The sequence below is a fragment of the Berghia stephanieae genome, chromosome 6, assembly GCF_034508935.2.
Source record: "Berghia stephanieae isolate SIO BIC M18660-M18661 chromosome 6, UCSD_Bste_1.3, whole genome shotgun sequence".
Taxonomy (NCBI): Eukaryota; Metazoa; Mollusca; class Gastropoda; order Nudibranchia; family Aeolidiidae; genus Berghia; species Berghia stephanieae.
In genome coordinates, this window is record NC_088365.1 from 42,248,595 (window position 1) to 42,266,787 (window position 18,193).

The window sequence follows — 18,193 nt, forward strand, 5'->3', positions numbered from 1 at the left end:
GAAAGTTTGATATTCATTTCCCAGGTTTTTCGGTGTGTATGTTAACAATTTGGGCGATGATTTCATGATTTTTGTCTTTATGATTACCCCTCTCCCCCTCAACACAAACACTCACACATTGCCCATCACATAAATTGTTGATGTACACACCGAAACAACTAGGAATGAATATAAACAGCTTCCAAACTCATAGCCAGATAACTGGCATTCCATGTGTAGATCTATTTCTTTACCATTTTTGATATAATTTCTGTTATACATATAATAAAAGGTGATAGATATTTTCAATTCTTCCCGGTTATTCAGTAAACCGTCAGCATTGGTATACAGTATTTTATAAATTGTCATGATTTTGAGTAGGCTGACGTTCTTGCATTAAGAGTCAATCCTTTTTAACTTTTGAAACAATGCTATCACCTTTGCCCCGTTCACCACGTTGTTTTTATTCATTTACAAGGTTCGCCTTTGCTCCCCTTGTTTGGGTGTTAAGTCAGGATTTGTGTAGACGCGCAGATTTTGTGGAGTATTCGGTTTATTCAGTTTGTTTTACCGTGTTCAGAATACCTATATCTTCTCAGATTTGCGTTTAAAATTTGAAAGCGGTATAGGATCTCGAAATAACTTAAGAACAAAATGATTAAACACAAACGATAGTAATTTAATGAAACTTGAATGACAATAAAAGAGAAAAGTTTGATCAGAGGTCTTAGCTTGTTGTTATCAGTTCATGATTTGTGAGAGAGAGGAAGACTCCGCTCGCTTCGTCCAAAGCTCCATTCGTCTTTTCGCTCCCTACATTACCCCCCTCCCAGCTGTATACCACATAGTTTACAGCGCTAGTCTTGATATCGAGGAAGGAGCCTTGACTGTCTACCGGACTTGGTGGTAATTGTAACGTCTCTATTTGGGCGTGTTTTGTCCGATACCGCATCTTCCAATGTAGCAGGTTTTGTATCTGAACCTGGTCCTAACTGGGGCTTCCTTGTTTGCTGTATTGTTGTTGGAGCGATATGAGCTGCTTTCAGGCGATCTACAGTTACCATCTCTTTTTTTCCTTTAATGTCTAATACAAAATATTTGTCATTTGTCTCTAAAATTCGATAAGGGCCGTCATAGTGCCGTTGTAAAGGGGAACGGTGAGAGTCAATGTGAACGTATACGTAACCGGTAGAAGTTAGATTGGTAGGCATGTAAACAGGCTGATTCCCATGAAAGTTGGGCGGCGTTGAAGCCAGTGATTGCATGGTTGCTTTGAGTTGTGTCACGAAATCTGAACTAGGCTCTATGTGCGGAGTGTTTTTGGGTTGCAGTATTTCTCCTGGAAGACATAGTGTTGAACCATAAACCATTTCGGCAGGTGAGCAATCGGCCTCAAGTCTCCAAGAAGAACGAATTCCCAGAAGAACCAATGGGAGTTCCGAGTACTAATTTGGGGAAGTTGTTCTCGCCTTCAATGCACTTTTAAGTTGTCTGTGAAAGCGCTCGACCATCCCGTTTGCTTGTGTGTGGTATTCCGTCGTGTTGTTCGTCTTGATGCCAAGCAACTTCCCAAATTCTGACCAAAACGTCGAGGTGAATTGTCTACCTCGGTCAGAGGTAATGTCTGTTCGCACACCAAACCCCGATATCCAATGTTGTAGAAAAGCTTGTGCGCATGTCGTAGCATGTGCATCTGGTAGTGGAATTGCTTCGGGCCAACGAGTAAAACGGTCTATTATGGTGAAAAGGTATGATATGCCTTGACTTGTTGGTAAAGGGCCAACAAGGTCAACGTGTAGGCTAGAAAATCGTGTGTCTGGTTGTAGTAAGCGAATTGATAACGGTGATTTGGTATGTCGACTGATCTTTGATGTTTGGCAGGCATGGCACTCTTTACACCAGCGACGAATATCTCGTTTCATACTCTCCCAAACAAAACGCTGACAAATGAGTTTTTGTGTGGGTTTTGGGCCAGAGTGTGATAGGCCGTGCAATTGGTCGAAAATCAGATGTGTCCATGATTTGGTTAGTCTTCCAGTTGACGTGTCACATAGGATGACATGGGTGTCGAAGTCAACATATTGGAGATTTAAGCCTGTTGTTTTCAACATGTAACTCTCCATCTCTCCTGAATCGCGTTGGTCTTTAGACAAACGTGCAAAATCTCCCGGGGATAGGTTGTGATCTCCCTTGGATGATGCATTGATTGTTAAACGGGAGAGGGCATCAGCGGCGACATTGAACTTTCCTCGGAGATGTTGTATATCTGTAGTAGATTCGGCTATGTAGGAGAGGTGTCTCGTCTGCCGCGTTTGACTTCTGATCGCTGTAACTAATGGTTGGTGGTCAGTGTAAATTGTGAACGACTGGCCTTCCAGAAAATGTCTGAAGTGTTTGATTGCGGAATAGGCGGCGAGGAGTTCTCGATCAAACGCACTGTATTTCTTCTCTGTTTCAGACAATTTCCGTGAGTAGAAGGCAAGGGGAATCCACGATTTACCATCCTGTAGTTGCTCTATTTGCGCACCAATAGCTACGTTTGAAGCATCGACAGTGAGGCTCGTCGGCACATTTTGACGAGGATGATGGAGGAGGACGATGTTTTTGAGAGAGTTTTTGGCTTGTTCAAAAGCCTTTTGATAGTCTGTGGACCATTCAATGCGTTGGCCTTTGCCGCTTGCCTGAGCATGCAGTGGAGCAAGTGTGTCAGCGATATGTGGCATGAACCGATGATAGTAATTGATCATGCCGAGGAATCGTTGGGGCCGGTGCGGTCAGTTGGTGGTTCACTGTTGACTAATGCGGAAACTCGGTCAGGGTGTGGAAGAATACCTTGCGATGTGATACGGTGGCCAAGAAAGTCAAGTTCGCTAGCCCCAAATACACACTTGCTTTTGTTGATAACCAACCCGTTGTTCTTCATGGGAGTGGTTGGCTATTAGAATATCATCGATGTAGCCGAATGCAAAAGGAGCGTTTCTCAGGATTCCATCCATAGGCCTCTGGAATGTCTGGGCAGCATTCTTAAGGCCGAATGGCATACGTACAAACTCCCAGGGGCCAAATGGGGTAGTTATTGCGGTTTTTGGAATTGATGTAGTTGCGACGGGTATTTGGTGATAACTCCTACCAAGGTCGACTTTAGAGAAAACTTTGCACCCTGCAAGTCGTCTATTGAAGTCCTGAATGTGCGGTAAAGGATATCTGTCATCTTTTGTTTGTGTGTTGAGGTGGCGATAGTCACCGCAAGGTCGGAGTTGCCCTTCAGCTTTCGGAACAACATGAAGAGGTGAAGACCATGGAGAGTTAGAACGTCGAATGATCCCCATTTCTTCCATAGCCAGAAATTCTCGTCGAGCTGTTGTCAGTTTATCCTCGGTAAGACGACGAACTCTGGCGTGAACTGGCGGTCCGTCTGTAACTATATACAGCTCTACACCATGCTTGTTGACAGGTGAACTGAATCTCGGAGTAAGCAATTGTGGAAATTCTGACAACATGCATGAGTATGAGGTTTTCTCTGCGAAGGAGAGTCCCGAAACCGAGTGGGAGGTTCTAGTTGGCTGAAGCGAGGCTAAAACACTGCCGAATGACATAAGTCAATGAGGAGTTCATGTTGAATTTGAATAAAATAATCTGCTCCAAGTATAGGTCTCGTGACGTCCGCCAGAACGAACTCATGTGTAAGAAGTTTTTTTTTTGTCCAAAGTGGAGCGTGAAGGTTTGTTTTCCCCATGTACGGATAGAGGCACCGTTAGCTGCTAATAACGGTGAGGAGGGGGAGTTGCATTTTCTCTCGTGGACAGATGCTGGAAAAACTGAAACGTCCGCTCCTGTATCTATTAGGAAATGTATTCCTGGTCGTCTGTCCGTGATTGAAAAGGCGTTCGTGGCTGTGTCTGGTGTGCCAGCAGTCGCCACTTCTAGCTGCTGGCCTTGTCGTTTCCCAAAGGAGTAAAACTACACCCTGGCTGACACCGTTGAGCTTTGAATCCAAACTTCGTGTAGTAAAAACACACAAACCGTCTCTGTTGACCAAATGATCTGTTGCCACGTGACTGTTGTGCCCGATTGGGTTTGAAACCCGCGGCGTCGATGTGGGTTTGTCCATTGTTTTCAATAGGTGTGAAACCGCCACTGGATTCTTGTCTTGTCGACGAAGCTACGACATTGTTTGTGTTTCGTAGATCCATAGTGCCATCAGCAAGTCATGCAGTTGCTTTCGTCTCCCAAATCCTGTCAGCAGCCTCAGCTAGAAGTTCTACGTCGACGAAATTCTGACTAGCTAAAATGCATTGGATGTCAGGAGGGAGGTTTGACAGGAAAAGTCCCCGTTTCAATGTTTGAGGGTCATCATTCAATGAGTTGATTTTCCTCAGCAGCGCTGTTGGTCGTTTGTCACCCATTCCGTTGAGATTAAGCAGTTCGAAATCCGTTTGGGCTTGAGACTTACCGAATGTCTTGATTAGTGATTTTTAAGCGTCTCATATTTATTTTCATGTGGAGGGGTTGTGAGGAGTGCCTGCATTTCTTCTGCAGTGTTTACATTTAGAGTGCTAACAACATAGTCGTATTTTGTTTGGTCTTCTGTGATACCGCGAGTGTTAAATTCTTGCAAACCAAATGTCTGGTGACTTTGTCCAGAATTCTGGCAGTTTTAGTGAGACTTCCCCAACCGTGCTTTGACTTTGTTGGGAGGATTGGAGGACAAAGAGTTGTTGCAAAAGGTCAGAAAGTTCGTTTCTTTGTTCCGCCATGTTCAGCGTTGGGGTCACCAGTATAGGATCTCGAAATAACTTAAGAACAAAATGATTAAACACACAAACGATAGTAATTTAATGAAACTTGAATGACAATAAAAGAGAAAAGTTTGATCAGAGGTCTTAGCTTGTTGTTATCAGTTCATGATTTGTGAGAGAGAGGAAGACTCCGCTCGCTTCGTCCAAAGCTCCATTCGTCTTTTGGCTCCCTACAGCGTAATAAACGACACTTATCACTGCGATATACATTTCCAATATTGTAAAATTTAACTCACTTGTCTTTTTGAGTGTCTCCTTTTATATAATCAAACGTCCACTTTTCACAATCGTATAAAAGGGTATATATAACATTGTGTTTCCACTACTTTCATTCTAGTCTTCAACTCTAGGTTGTTGTTTGACACAACTAGTCGCATTTTGTGAAACACATTTTTTTGCTATTACTATTCTTGTTTTAGATCCTCTATGTCACGTGCGTCATGGATAATGATAGTGCCTAAATATTTAAATTTCTTTACTTGTTTGATGGACTATGTATCTACAAATCCAAATAACATTGATTGGTATGTTCTGTTTCAGAAATACCTAGACATTCAGTCAGAAGGAGGACTGCAGACTGTGACAAATCCAATCCCGCTTATGGAGGAGGACTTGGACGACAAAGTCACGTCACTACCGCATATTTTCTCCAAACGCACACATCACACACTTTCCAACTCGTATGGATTGAGCAGTCAAAGCACCAGCACCAGTAACGAGTTGACGTGCAGCGAAGACATATCTGCTTCCGTTTCCGATGAGCGCCAAGCCCTTGTCACTTCCAGTGCCTATTCACGCGACAATTGTCCGAATAGCAGCGATGACGACAAATTCTCTATGCGGATACCTGTCATCCTGCCTACGGAAGAGAGTCAATATCATTCCGTTAGTGACAATAGTACAGTCACATCGGGGTTTCAAAGTATGACTTCTACGTAGCATTTTTGTATACTCCTATACTACATAAAAATGATTTGAGAATGTATTGCGATTTTGGGAGTTAAGGGGTCTTTCTCGCGATGTTGTTTCATAACAGAACCAAAAAGGAAAATAACAAAGAATCATAAGAATCATCGGTCACATATAGATTTTTCAATCTAGATCTAATGAAATTTCATGGGGTTTTTTGTGGGTTTTTTTGTTTGTTTTTTTTTTTTTTTTTTTTTTTTTTTTTTTTTGCCAACCATGACCAAAATCATGGAAAGTCACTGTCGGGAGATTTGATATCCGTCTAACATGTTTGTTTGGGTAGAACGAGTCTGTCCTTTAATTCTGAGTTAAGGAACTATTTTCTGAGAAAGTATTCACCATTTATTTTTTGTGGCAATCTACGTATTTCACCGCAATATTTTATTTTATTTTCAATTTATATTTTGTACATTATATCTTTGAAATTATCTAATGCCTTTTCCTTTCCATGTTATTTCATTTGGACTAGAGATATTTTAACAACATCGTCCAGCTAACAATTATAGACAAATTATAAACGTTGTTACTATTCCAACTGGTTGCTAAAAAATCATCTTTTTAAATATCACAGTGAAAGTAGCCAAACTGTGAGCGAAAAATGTGATGACCTGATGCAATTCGGGAATTTTATTAAGATGAAACTTCTCTCGCTATGATACAGGCTAGAGATATTGTATATAACGTTGTTTACATTGACAACATTCCATAATTCTTTCTAAATTAAGTTTAATTTTTTTAATGATAGAAGTACACAATTATGCCCGTTTCCAGTTTAAAGTGCTCTTGGAATTTTATGATATTATGTAATTGTTACTTACATTCACATCAACAATAGAGAGTTAGAGCTTCATACTGTGGAGCTTGTATCTTGCATTACTTAATATAAGAGAAGTAATTTTTTGGTGTAAACAAGCTGATCACTAAAAACAATCCTTCTATAATTAGCCCTTTGTGTGATACCTACTTCAAAAAGTCATGACATACACGTTGTGCGTAATGTGTAAATATAACTCAAATATTAAAGAATGTTTTTTTACTGGTAATTTTTTTCCCTTGGTGGGGTCCATTTCATTGAAGTAACTGACGTATAAACAATATCAAAGAAATTTAAAGGCTTTTAGAGTAAACGAGACTCAACAACAACAACAAAATAATGAACAAGCCACAAAATCGGGAATTTTGCAAAGTTTAAGCACTCATCTATAAAAAGTATCTTTACTTCAATGCTCTTCGAAAATTACCACCCTTGTCTTTACATGTATTGTTCCTTCTCGTGTCTATATTGTTCTCTCATATATTTATTATTCCATCTCATGTTTGTATCGTTCCTTATTATGTCTATTGTTGATTTCCATATCAATTGTTCTCATGTCTATATTGTTTCTTCTCGTGTCTATGGTTCTTCCTCATATCTATATTGTTCCTGCTCATGTCTTTCCTTCTTGTGTTTATTGTTCCTTTTCATGTTTATTGTTCATTCCCATTTTTATTAATCCTTGTCATGTCTATTCCGCCGTGTGGTGTCCGGGGTCCCTGAACAGAGAGGGTACAAGAATAGCCTAACCCCAAGCCAGCAGATCGTGAAATGCGACTAATAGGGTGTGACTACCCTTTTGGAGTCACCTGGTCCTCCAAGCTGGGGGTTGTCGGATGGTTAACACCCCTTCCGTAAAATTCAAATTGTTACAAAAACACTGGCGGACAAATCAAATCCTTTTTTAAGTAAACCTCATAAAGGAAACGTATGAAGGATCGAGTTGAATGGGTGTACATGAAGATCAGCTTATTGACAGCTTTGAAATTAATACTGGTATCAAGCAGGGATGCCTGCTCTCACCATTACTGTTCATCCGTTCCATGGATTGGCTAATGAAGGAAACCTCCAAAGGGCGAAGAAATGGGATACAGTGGACCCCCTGAACACAGTTGGATGATCTGGATTTTGCAGATGATCTAGCTCTTCTGTCCCACACCCAGGACTAGATGCAAGCAAAAACAATTATAAACAGCCTCTCGGAATCAATTAGTTTAAGAATTCACCATGCAAAGCCAAAGGTCTTAAGGATAGGTAAGCGTCAAAGTAAAAGATCAGGAACTTGAAGATATATACACGTTCTGCTATCTCGGGAGTATAATAGACTAGGGTGGAGGCACCGAAGCAGAGGTGAAAGCACAGATAGGAGAGGCACAGGATGCATTCACATCTTTGAACAGAGTGTGGAGTACTAAAGATATCTCCCTTAGACTAAAACTAAGACTTTTCAACTCAAATGTGAAGTCTGTCCTACTGTATGGATGTGAACCTTGGAACGCATCGCAGGCTTGTATAAGGAGGATACGGGATTTTTGTAAACAGGTGCATGCGTATGCTACTCAGACTAAAATGGATGGATAGAATTAAGAACGAAGAAGTATGGAACAGAACACAGCAGAAACCAGTGGGAGAGGAAATAGGAAGAAGACGATGGAGGTGGATTAGATACATCGTTAGAAAGAATGATTCCACTATAACAAAAAAGTATTGGACTGGAACCCTCGAGGCAGACGATCAAGGGGAAGGCCACTGGGAACGTGGAGAAGAATTAAAGAAGCTGATATACAGAGAAGTGATAAGACATGGAACGAGATTTTTAAAAAGTTAGCTCAGGATAGAGAAGGGTGGAAACTGTCTGTGGCCTATATCCTGACCCAGGGTGAAAAAGGCAATGATGATGATGATGATGACGATCATGTCTATGGTTCTTTCTCATGTCTCTTACTTTTTTTTTCTCATTGTACCTTCTCATGTCTTTTTCTCCATCGCAAGTCTATTTTATTCCTTTTCACGTCTATCAATAATTGTTCTTTCTCTCTTATATTGTTCCTTCTGATGTCTACTGTTCCTTCTCGTGTCTATATTGCTCCTACTCATATCTGCTGTTTCTTCTCCAGTCTACAGTTAGTTTTTCTTTGTTTTATTGGTTTATTGTTCTTGTTCGTGTCTTCCCATAATCATATCACGACCTTTGCAGCAAAGGCACAAACGTCGATAAAGCATATTCAATTCAAATGTTTTATGTTTTAGGCAATTGCCAATATACTCATTCATTAACATAGTATTTCCAATTATCTTACGTGACCTTTATAAGGGTCTTGGACTTCTTATTGGATAGATTTTTCTTGAATCATAATAATTATTTCCAACATTTAAAAATATATCCTACCAATTGGAGGTGTCTGAAAAACGTTTATGTCAGATTGTAAAACTGTCTGAAAACACAAATGTGCATGACTGCCAGGGCCGATTGTTTTTTTTTAGGGAAACGATTTTGATAATGGCGAACCAAATTTTAGTATTTTGGCACTTTGTCCCGTCTTTGTCCCGTGTCCTTTGAGTACGCCCAGGTTTAATCTTCACTCACCCACCCTTGGGATAAGATGTTTTTAATCTCGTGGTTAAATGGCTCAAGAAAACTGAAGAGCGAGGCTTATTCTAGTTGCTTGGTTACCTCCATGAAAGAAATAAAAATCCTTTTGATACAACTATTTTCATAAAAAAGACCATTGTTTTCAAACGGGAAATGATATATTATTTGAGAATAACTGCAAATAAGGGTGCACTGGTGTCAAATCAGCAACAGTGTATTAAAATATTATCTTTTTTTCAATATTATGGATTTCATAATAAATAATTTCTTACGAAGTGTATTCCAAAACCGAATCAGTGATTCCATTTGCATATCGATAAACTTATTTCTATTTAATCGATTCCATTCCTATTTTGATTATGTTATTTCCTTGATGGATACACATGTCAACTGTCTTGATTCGGCTTTTTCCAGGGAAAGAGTTTTATCATTTCCTAGATGGTGATTCCCATGTCATAATGTAGGCATCGTGTTATTGTGATTGTGATCATCTATCCGAACTTATATATATATATATATATATATATATATATATATATATATATATATATATATATATATAATACAATTTGTCACTCACATTATATGCCCGAGACGTTCGTTTCTGTGGGCTTATTCCACGTCCTCAGTCGGCGTAATCTGCGATTACGCCGACTGAGGACGTGGAATAAGCCCACAGAAACGAACGTCTCGGCCGCATATAATGTGAGTGAAAATCTGTATTCTATATTAGCTCTAACCATCATTATCGAGCACTTTCGTACCTACGAGTACCCACCAACACTCATATATATATATATATATATATATATATTATATATATATATATATATATATATATAATATATATAAAAGAAATCAGTGTAAGATTCAACAAAAATGACTGACACATTAATCTATTAATGTCCCTTCCGACTGGTGTATCACATCAATTTTCATATTAATCATGTTATTTTATTATCAATGATTATATTATACAATGGAATGGGGTGACTAAGACAAGCCTCCCCCCCCCCCCCCCCCAAACCCCAAACTTGAAAAAGTATTAAACAAATATGGTAAAACGTACATCATGTGATAGATTTTCCCCTTTTCCAAGACCCATTTCTTAACTTTATATATGATATATCTTGACGTTGAAATAACCTGTCCGATATTCTTGTTCTAAAGTATGGGGAATCGTGAAATCTATTAAATGATTTTTCCATATTTATTTAATAATTTTCAATCTCGGGAGCACATTTGAAGACTGGTCTTAATCACTCCAACTGGCCTTGTCATTCCATTCTACAATAATGATTCTTTCATAATCAAACCAGCCAAGGCGTGCCATAATGTTACAAATTTACCAGTTTTGACAAATTCTTTGTAACTTTTCTAAACTGTTCAAGCCAAGGATGTCAACATATGAAATGTTAATTTTCCCAAAGCTGCCAACAGTTACATTGACTTCTTATACTATAAATACGATGAATAAGTCAATTCAAGTCTCACTGTTATGCTGTTTTTGTTGTTGTTTTTTTTTTTGTTTGTTTTTTTTTTTGTTTTTTGGGGGGTTTTTTAGTATGAGTAAATGTATATATATATATATATATATATATATATATATATATATATATATATAGTTGTGTGTGTGTGTGTGTGTGTGTGTGTGTGTGCGTGTATGTGTTAATGGAAGGTTGGTTTCCTATGTGTATCTGTTTGAGAGATAGGTACAGAGAGAGAGAGAGAGAGAGAGAGAGAGAGAGAGAGAGAGAGAGAGAGAGAGAGAGAGAGACAAGAAAAAAGAGCTTATTGAGCGAGAGTGAAAAGCAAGTATATTTTCATAAACTTTCAAATCATTACAATTTTGAATTACAGAATATTTTCTGGAATTTAGTCACGGTTGTTTAAAATAAAGGAACACTAAACGCCAAACTCTTGCCATCGAGAATGTGAAGCCACTACATAAGGCTGTGTTCCCTGCTTATCCACCCTTTGGTCCGCCGCTGCGACTTATAGAAAGAGATTATGCCTACTGTACTGCGATAAATCACTCCAGAAACTTATAATAATAATAATAATAATAATAATAATAATAATAATAATAATAATAATAATAATAATAATAATAATAATAATAATAATAATCTGAAGCAATTTATCGCTTCACAGCAAGGCAGCAACAGCAGCAGCTATTGGCTCCCACTACCCACACCCTTATTATCCCCGTTTTCCATATAGTTCCCAGACCTTACATCGGATCTCCGCCGCCCATAGATGAACCCCGCTTGTGGGAAATTCTTCAGCTATGTCTCAAACAGCACAGGGGCGTACTGTCTTAAAACACCGGGTGCAAATACGCCGTCTTTTGCGGACCTGGATGCAGAGCCCAGTCTGTGCCTGCAACGATGACCAGGCAGGATGCAACGGCCTAAGCCTTCCCAACCACGTCAGCGGTCGAAGCTCTGCGCGTTTACGCGGCGGGGGTCCTCTGGGTCCTCTGTGTTCCAATTACTCCTACCGGCCAGGAGTTTTCTCCTACCTGCTAGGAGTCTTGGTTCCCACTCCGGCTGCACCGTTGGTACGAGTCACGGGCACTTCCCGCCTCAGAGGAGGTGCCGAGTTCTCACATCTAGGTCCTGTACAACTCCTACCTACTAGGTTTTGCCAAATTCCCACGATTGAGCCTCGTACGCTCCTTTCAGCGAGGAGGAGCCGCGCTCTCATTCCATCGGGCCTCTGATCCCCAAACCATGGCCTTTTGGGACGCATACTCTCTGCTCCCACAAGAGCCGTATCTCCAGCTCGTCCCGGCCTGCAAAGCTAGAGCTCCACGGATGTAGCCGCCGTCTTCGCCTTGCGGCTGAACTATGTTGCTATTTGTCCGCCTTACCGCGGAGGGTTGTCCGGCTAGCAGTGGCTAGCTACAGTGTCCTGCTAGCGGTGGCTAGCCAGGCGGTGGGTGTCCGGTAAGCGCCGGACCATGAAGCGGCTTCCAGACGAATGCCCGGGATAGGGGATTGAGTCCCTATTCAGGCGCCGGGTTGGGTCACCATTCCGTTCGTGCTTTCTACGCCAGGTCGAAGTTAGGCGCCCGAAATCGGCTGGCTTTCCGGGATGGTCTAGTGACGGTCAACCGGTTAGCCTCTGTCGCAAGGCAAGCACTTAAGCGCCCCCACCACTGTATATAAACATACGTTAAGGCGGTGATCCAATTAGGGGCGACAGCAAGGCATATCCTCTTTCTCAGTAGCAGAATTATAATGGAGTAGGTAAGTAGTGGACTTCACTATTTTATGCGGCTTCAAGGGTTGTCTCACTTGAGCGGTCTATTATCTCTATGTCTATGGCATTTAGTATATATCTTGTGTGAATTATTATGCTGTGAAAACCATGAAAACCAATAACAAAATAGTTTCCCTCACAACCAAAGTGCCTATCTCAATAGACCAAAATGAATTGATTCCCGTTTGCTGTTAACACCCCCAATGTAACAGTGATTTACATAGCTTTAACTAGTTAACTGCCGCACTGTGGGAAATCTCGTATTTAACAATTTGGCCAACAAATTCATCCTTCAAATATCAATTGATTTAAATGACCCTCATCTTGACTTCCCAGATTTGAGAGATTTTGCCAAGATGAGTGTCATTTAAATCGATCTATATTTGGACGAGTTTTCTGGCCAAATTTTTAAATACGAGTTTTTCCACAGTGTGGCAGTAAATATGAAAATTAAAATGGCCTGGCATTATTCAAAATCAATGTGACCGTTTCAGCTATGTGAGGAAGGCAACTCATTATTATATCCCTCTTTAATTACTCGTGTATGAGTTGCAATATCCCATAGATTTTCAACACTCAGTGATTGGGTTCCTTTTCAACTAGTTTTTACGTTCAAAATAATTCAAATCCTGAAATGTTAAATTAAGTGGTTGTGTGTTTGTATGTTTGTGAATGTGTTTGTATGTATATGTCAATGTGTTTGTGAATGTATATGTGTGTGTGTGTGTTTGTGTGAGTGTGTTAAGTGTGAAGTGTATGTGTGTGCATGCGCGCAGATATGATTATATTGGTTCCTAGTAATGCCTGATGTAACCAAAAGGGAAATTTCCTTATGGGGCTATGAAGATAATTTCGATATTATTAAAGTATAATAATAATTTGAACATTGTTTGTTTCTTACTATTTTGTGCAAAGTGACACAAAAAACGTTTACTAACCATCATCTTTCATCCTTGTTAATGTGTGTGGATAAAACACCAAATGAGATTTCCGTCTTATATAAATTGATGTCACTCAAGGATGTCTTTGTTGTTTTTTAGCCAGCCATTTTTATGAGTTGTTCCGTAACCATCGGTAACATATAGCCTGACACTAGAACCCTCTAGGACTTATAGTTTGACGTCATTTTTTAGGTTTTTGTATCGTCTAGTGAGTTGTCGTAAGTAGAGCTCAAGGAAACAAGTGATCCCATTGGTTGACCTATTGAATACAACTCACGATTTCTTTTCTTTTGTGGCCAAAGACTTGTCTTTTGACGTCATTTTTTGGTCAGTGTCAGGCCATGAGTTTACGAAGGCCACGGTTGTTCTCACTAGATTGTATTAATCAGACTATACATATAAAGGTTTAAGGTTACACATAGTTTTGTGCGTTGGTACGTTATATCCGACTGGCGGATGTTGTGAGTTTTTTGGGGTTTTTTGGGGTTTTTTTGGCTAAGCGCAATGCATCAATTTTACGTCTCCATGAGAGATAACCAAGATTATGATAGACAATTCTAAAAATTGTTTTGTTGAAACTTTAAACTGGACGAGGTTGAGGGTTTGAGCATCCACGAGCACACAAAGAGTAATCTAAAGAAACACGGTGGATGACGGTACCAAATACTTTTTCACACCCAAAGGTGAAAGAAGAAAATAGTTGGAAAGGAAAATAAATTCATAAAGAAGAAAGTGAGTGGGAAAATAGATGACACCAGGCAATACAGTTCTTTCCAGTACCAGCTGAACAAAGTGTAAGAGAGTTAGCTTATAGCAAGTGGGTTTAATGAGTTCACAGTACTTGTATATCAGTTAAACTTGGTCATTATATTGAGTAGTCTAGGACAGTTTTACGTTCCAAAGTTAAAGGATTGGTCATTATATTGAGTACTAGAAAATTATTTCTTTGATCGGTGTTACTTGGTATTTGGGGATAAAAGCATTAAGTTATAGTTGGTATTCATCATTTAGGCGTACGATATTATTTGGGCGTAGCGTATTTGTTATTTGGGCGTACGGATTATTTAGGCGTACGCCATTTGATTATTTAGGCGTAAAACTGACCTTTGGTGAAAGGAATTGTGGGACAGTTTACAATAGGATATAAAACAGTGTGTCTGATCAAACGGGGATCATTCTACCTTTTGATTCTGCATTCAACTTGACCATGAGCTGCACACATTAAACCTTTTGTGCTCACCATCATTTATTTGCTTTTACGGACTTAGAAATATTCCACGTATATTGAAAATGGTTACTTAGGCAAAATTGACTTTACATGTGGACTGATTTTACGGATTTGGAATTTATGAAACTGATTGAATTATGACCATGCTATTTGATTTGGATTTGGAATTTATCATGATTTGGATTTTGAATTTATCACAAACAAATAAAACTGTAAGAAATGAAACTTGGAATCTGGACTTTTATTTGAATGTCTTGATATTGTGCATTCAATTATCATCACCGGCCCTTGAACTCTTTCGTCATTATTAACATCTACAACACAACGCAAAGGATAATACTACCATCTATCAAAAACACCACTATACGATCACAAGCCATTACATATGTGTGCAACTACGCAACATTATGTATCTTATTTGGTGCCGTGACCAGGATTCTTATATATCTTTATTTGGAGCCCTGATACCATGATGTAAAGATGTTATTATTCAGAACCATGGATACACAAGAAATGTATATTGTTGCGGTGTTAACATCTATTGCAGTTTTTGTGAGACTCGAAATTTGAAGTGAAAAAAATTGTGAACAGATAGCTATTATGTTTATTTGGAAAAGAAAATGAATATCAATTTTGAAGGTGAAGTAGTATAATTATTTTGCACTGAAATATGAACAAAAATAATTTGAAATTATAGATGATTCCTAAAATTTTGACAAAAGACGATATTAAAAAAATAAACGAAATAATATTGAAAATAAGAACTATAGATAAAAAGGAAATTAAAAAAATATAAGGCAATATATTATATTTAGAAACTAAAAACAATATATTACAGAACGGCAAAATAATAATAATAATAATAATAATGATGATAATAATAATAATAATAATAATAATAATAATAATAATAATAATAATAATAATAATAATAATAATAATAATAATAATAATAATAATAATAATAATAACATCCCATTGATGCTAAACGTATTTTATTTAATTAAAAATAAGAGAGGGAGAGATGAAAATGAAAATTGCAGTATTTAAGTGAAGATTTTAGTGCGTTTTATTTTTCAAAATAAATGAAAATGCGTTTACTTAGAATCAAGCGTTTCGGAATAGATCTTCGAATATTAATTTGTACCGTTAATGGCAATGTTTTGTTAATATCAGTAACAAAGATGTGTCGATTTTTATTTCAATTTTTGTATGTTACTGTTGGAATTACATAAACAGTTGGTCCATTATTTAATGTTGTTACGTTTTATTTTCTGTCAAAATGACTCAAGAAGATGATGGCAATAACAACACGTAAATTCTAAGTTTTGATAATTGAAAAATGTCTTATGGTATTTATTGTTATTATTTACAACATCATTGATTATATTTCTCTCCCGTCAATAGGGATGAATTGGTGGGTTGATATTGACTCTTTGAGATTCATGGGTTCATGACAAAGAGCAAAGTTTTATATCTGTTTGTATTCTTGGTAATAAATGTGTGGTTAACGCAGCCAAGTAATCGACAACAGAGCTTATTTAGTTGTGTAATGAGACATGGCGTTATAATAGATTACATAAGACATTTGGATTTTATCACTGGAAATTAAGTTGAAATGATTTATGCGGAATATGAGTCAATCGTTGTTTTGTTTAGTTTTGTTTTGAAACGCGTTTAATCGTGATTTTTAAAGGAGACATATTCTCATAATAACGGAATAACGGACTTTTGGTTTAAAGTCGGAGAACAAATAAAATGACGGAGTATTAATTATTATGAAAGACTGATGTCTTGTAATGGGAGTTAAAATGTTATTACGGAAGAATAACAAAATATTGAAAATGCATTACCATGTCATGTGAGCTGATAATATTTGTGACACAAGTGGTTAACTTGTTAAGAATCAGCGAATTATAAGTAACCCATATGGTAAAATGCTGTATATGCATATTGGGTAAATAAGCGCAGTGATGTAAGACGCGGTAATTAAAGTGCACACGGTTTAAATTACGAGACGCAGGAATGAGGCGTTCGGGAATATTTTATTTTGCGTTTGATTAAAGCGCTTGGTTTAACATTATGAAATGATGCAGAAGGCGGAGAATTTTTATAAATACGATGCGCGTGGTTAAAGCGCACACAATTATCAATGCTATATTAAGAGGCGCGAGATAACGTCGCAATGAGTTATATGAATATTTTTATAAGCCGAGGGCAAAGGCGCGAAACATTGAATTTTTATTGACCAGAGTGTATATCGTTTCTGCAAATATTTTGATTATCATATTTTTCTCCTATAGATTCGCTGTTGTAATTGTAATCAATATTTACTGCGTGGTTTGAATTTAACATTTATATCATAAAGTGTGTAACTGAGTTGAAGAAGAAGTTATGTTCAATTGTCAAATCTTAAGTGTGTAATCATTCGGCAATCAGTTGAAATGGTAGGAAGTGCTACGATAACATAAACAAAATCATATTTCATTAAATTAGGGATTTTCTAAGGGGAATAATTCGAGTTAATCAAAGGCAGAAGTAGTGTTTGCACTAAAACATGATACAGTCATCACGAAAGAGGACACTTGCAACCATCGGTCATAACGGGAACGCTGATGACAACGACAGAGGCAACTCAAACACAACCACAACATAGGTCGGAAAATGTCCTAATCCCTTTGGTCTATCCACGAATACCTTGAAATGGAGTAAGCATCTCGACAAAACACTACGTCATTGATACGTCCAGAATCAACACAATCTACAGACTACAAACTACACAGCAACCTCAATTACATCGTACCTTTCAACTTATACAAACTTGACAGAATTCATAAAATAATATCTGTATCAACACAGATTTCTTCCATGAACCTTTTTATATTTACATTCTTTATTGAACAATTGGATTGCTTGTATTTACTTCTACGACAACAATACCCAACGATGTACGATGTCAATAATTACATAAACGTTCAAGATACGATTGTTTTTACAAAAACGATGTCCAATTGTGAACAATACTACTTCCTTCATATGCAGTGGTGAGCGTATTCAAATTTAAACTTATGTCAATATACAAGTGTGCAGCACCCATATCTACAACTTATAAACATTGAATATTATAATAACGCCTGTCTTAGTATCATTGTAAAAGATAAAGGCTATATATGTATATAAGACAATGCAGGAAAAAGTATCGCAAAACGCCACATGAGCGATTTCCTTGGATTCATTATCGTATGATATTCAACAACCTGCGTTCAAATAACGAAAATATTGTTGACCTTATTCGACCCTACTACATACACTACTAGACTACGTTATTGTTACATCATCTACCTGGTGTTTGGACTCACGTCACCCACCGGTACTCTACAGATTACATCATCTACCTGGTGTGTACTCACATGCCACCTCATCAAAACTCGATCAACAAACACAGACAATTACAACACACGACCTCTGTCGACTACTACACACGAACTCTTTGTCAACACATGGCTGAGTTCACAACTTTCTTTTGACTTGCTGGATAAGTCAAACTTCATTTAAATTCAAGATCTCGCACACAGTTAATCTTGAATTTTTACAATTTCATCT

At 38.1% G+C, this 18,193-nt stretch overlaps 1 protein-coding gene across 1 annotated transcript in view; it reads left to right on the plus strand.

Annotated features, from left to right (window-relative positions):
- The window catches only part of LOC144975044 (uncharacterized), a 241,463-nt gene extending 235,627 nt beyond the window's left edge, over positions 1-5,836 (plus strand). The window contains exon 29 of the mRNA XM_078918719.1: positions 5,319-5,836. Coding sequence (XP_078774845.1) covers positions 5,319-5,717 — 399 coding nt within the window. The 3' untranslated portion in view covers positions 5,718-5,836. The remainder of the gene's footprint in view (positions 1-5,318) is intronic.
- Positions 5,837-18,193: the final 12,357 nt, after the last annotated feature.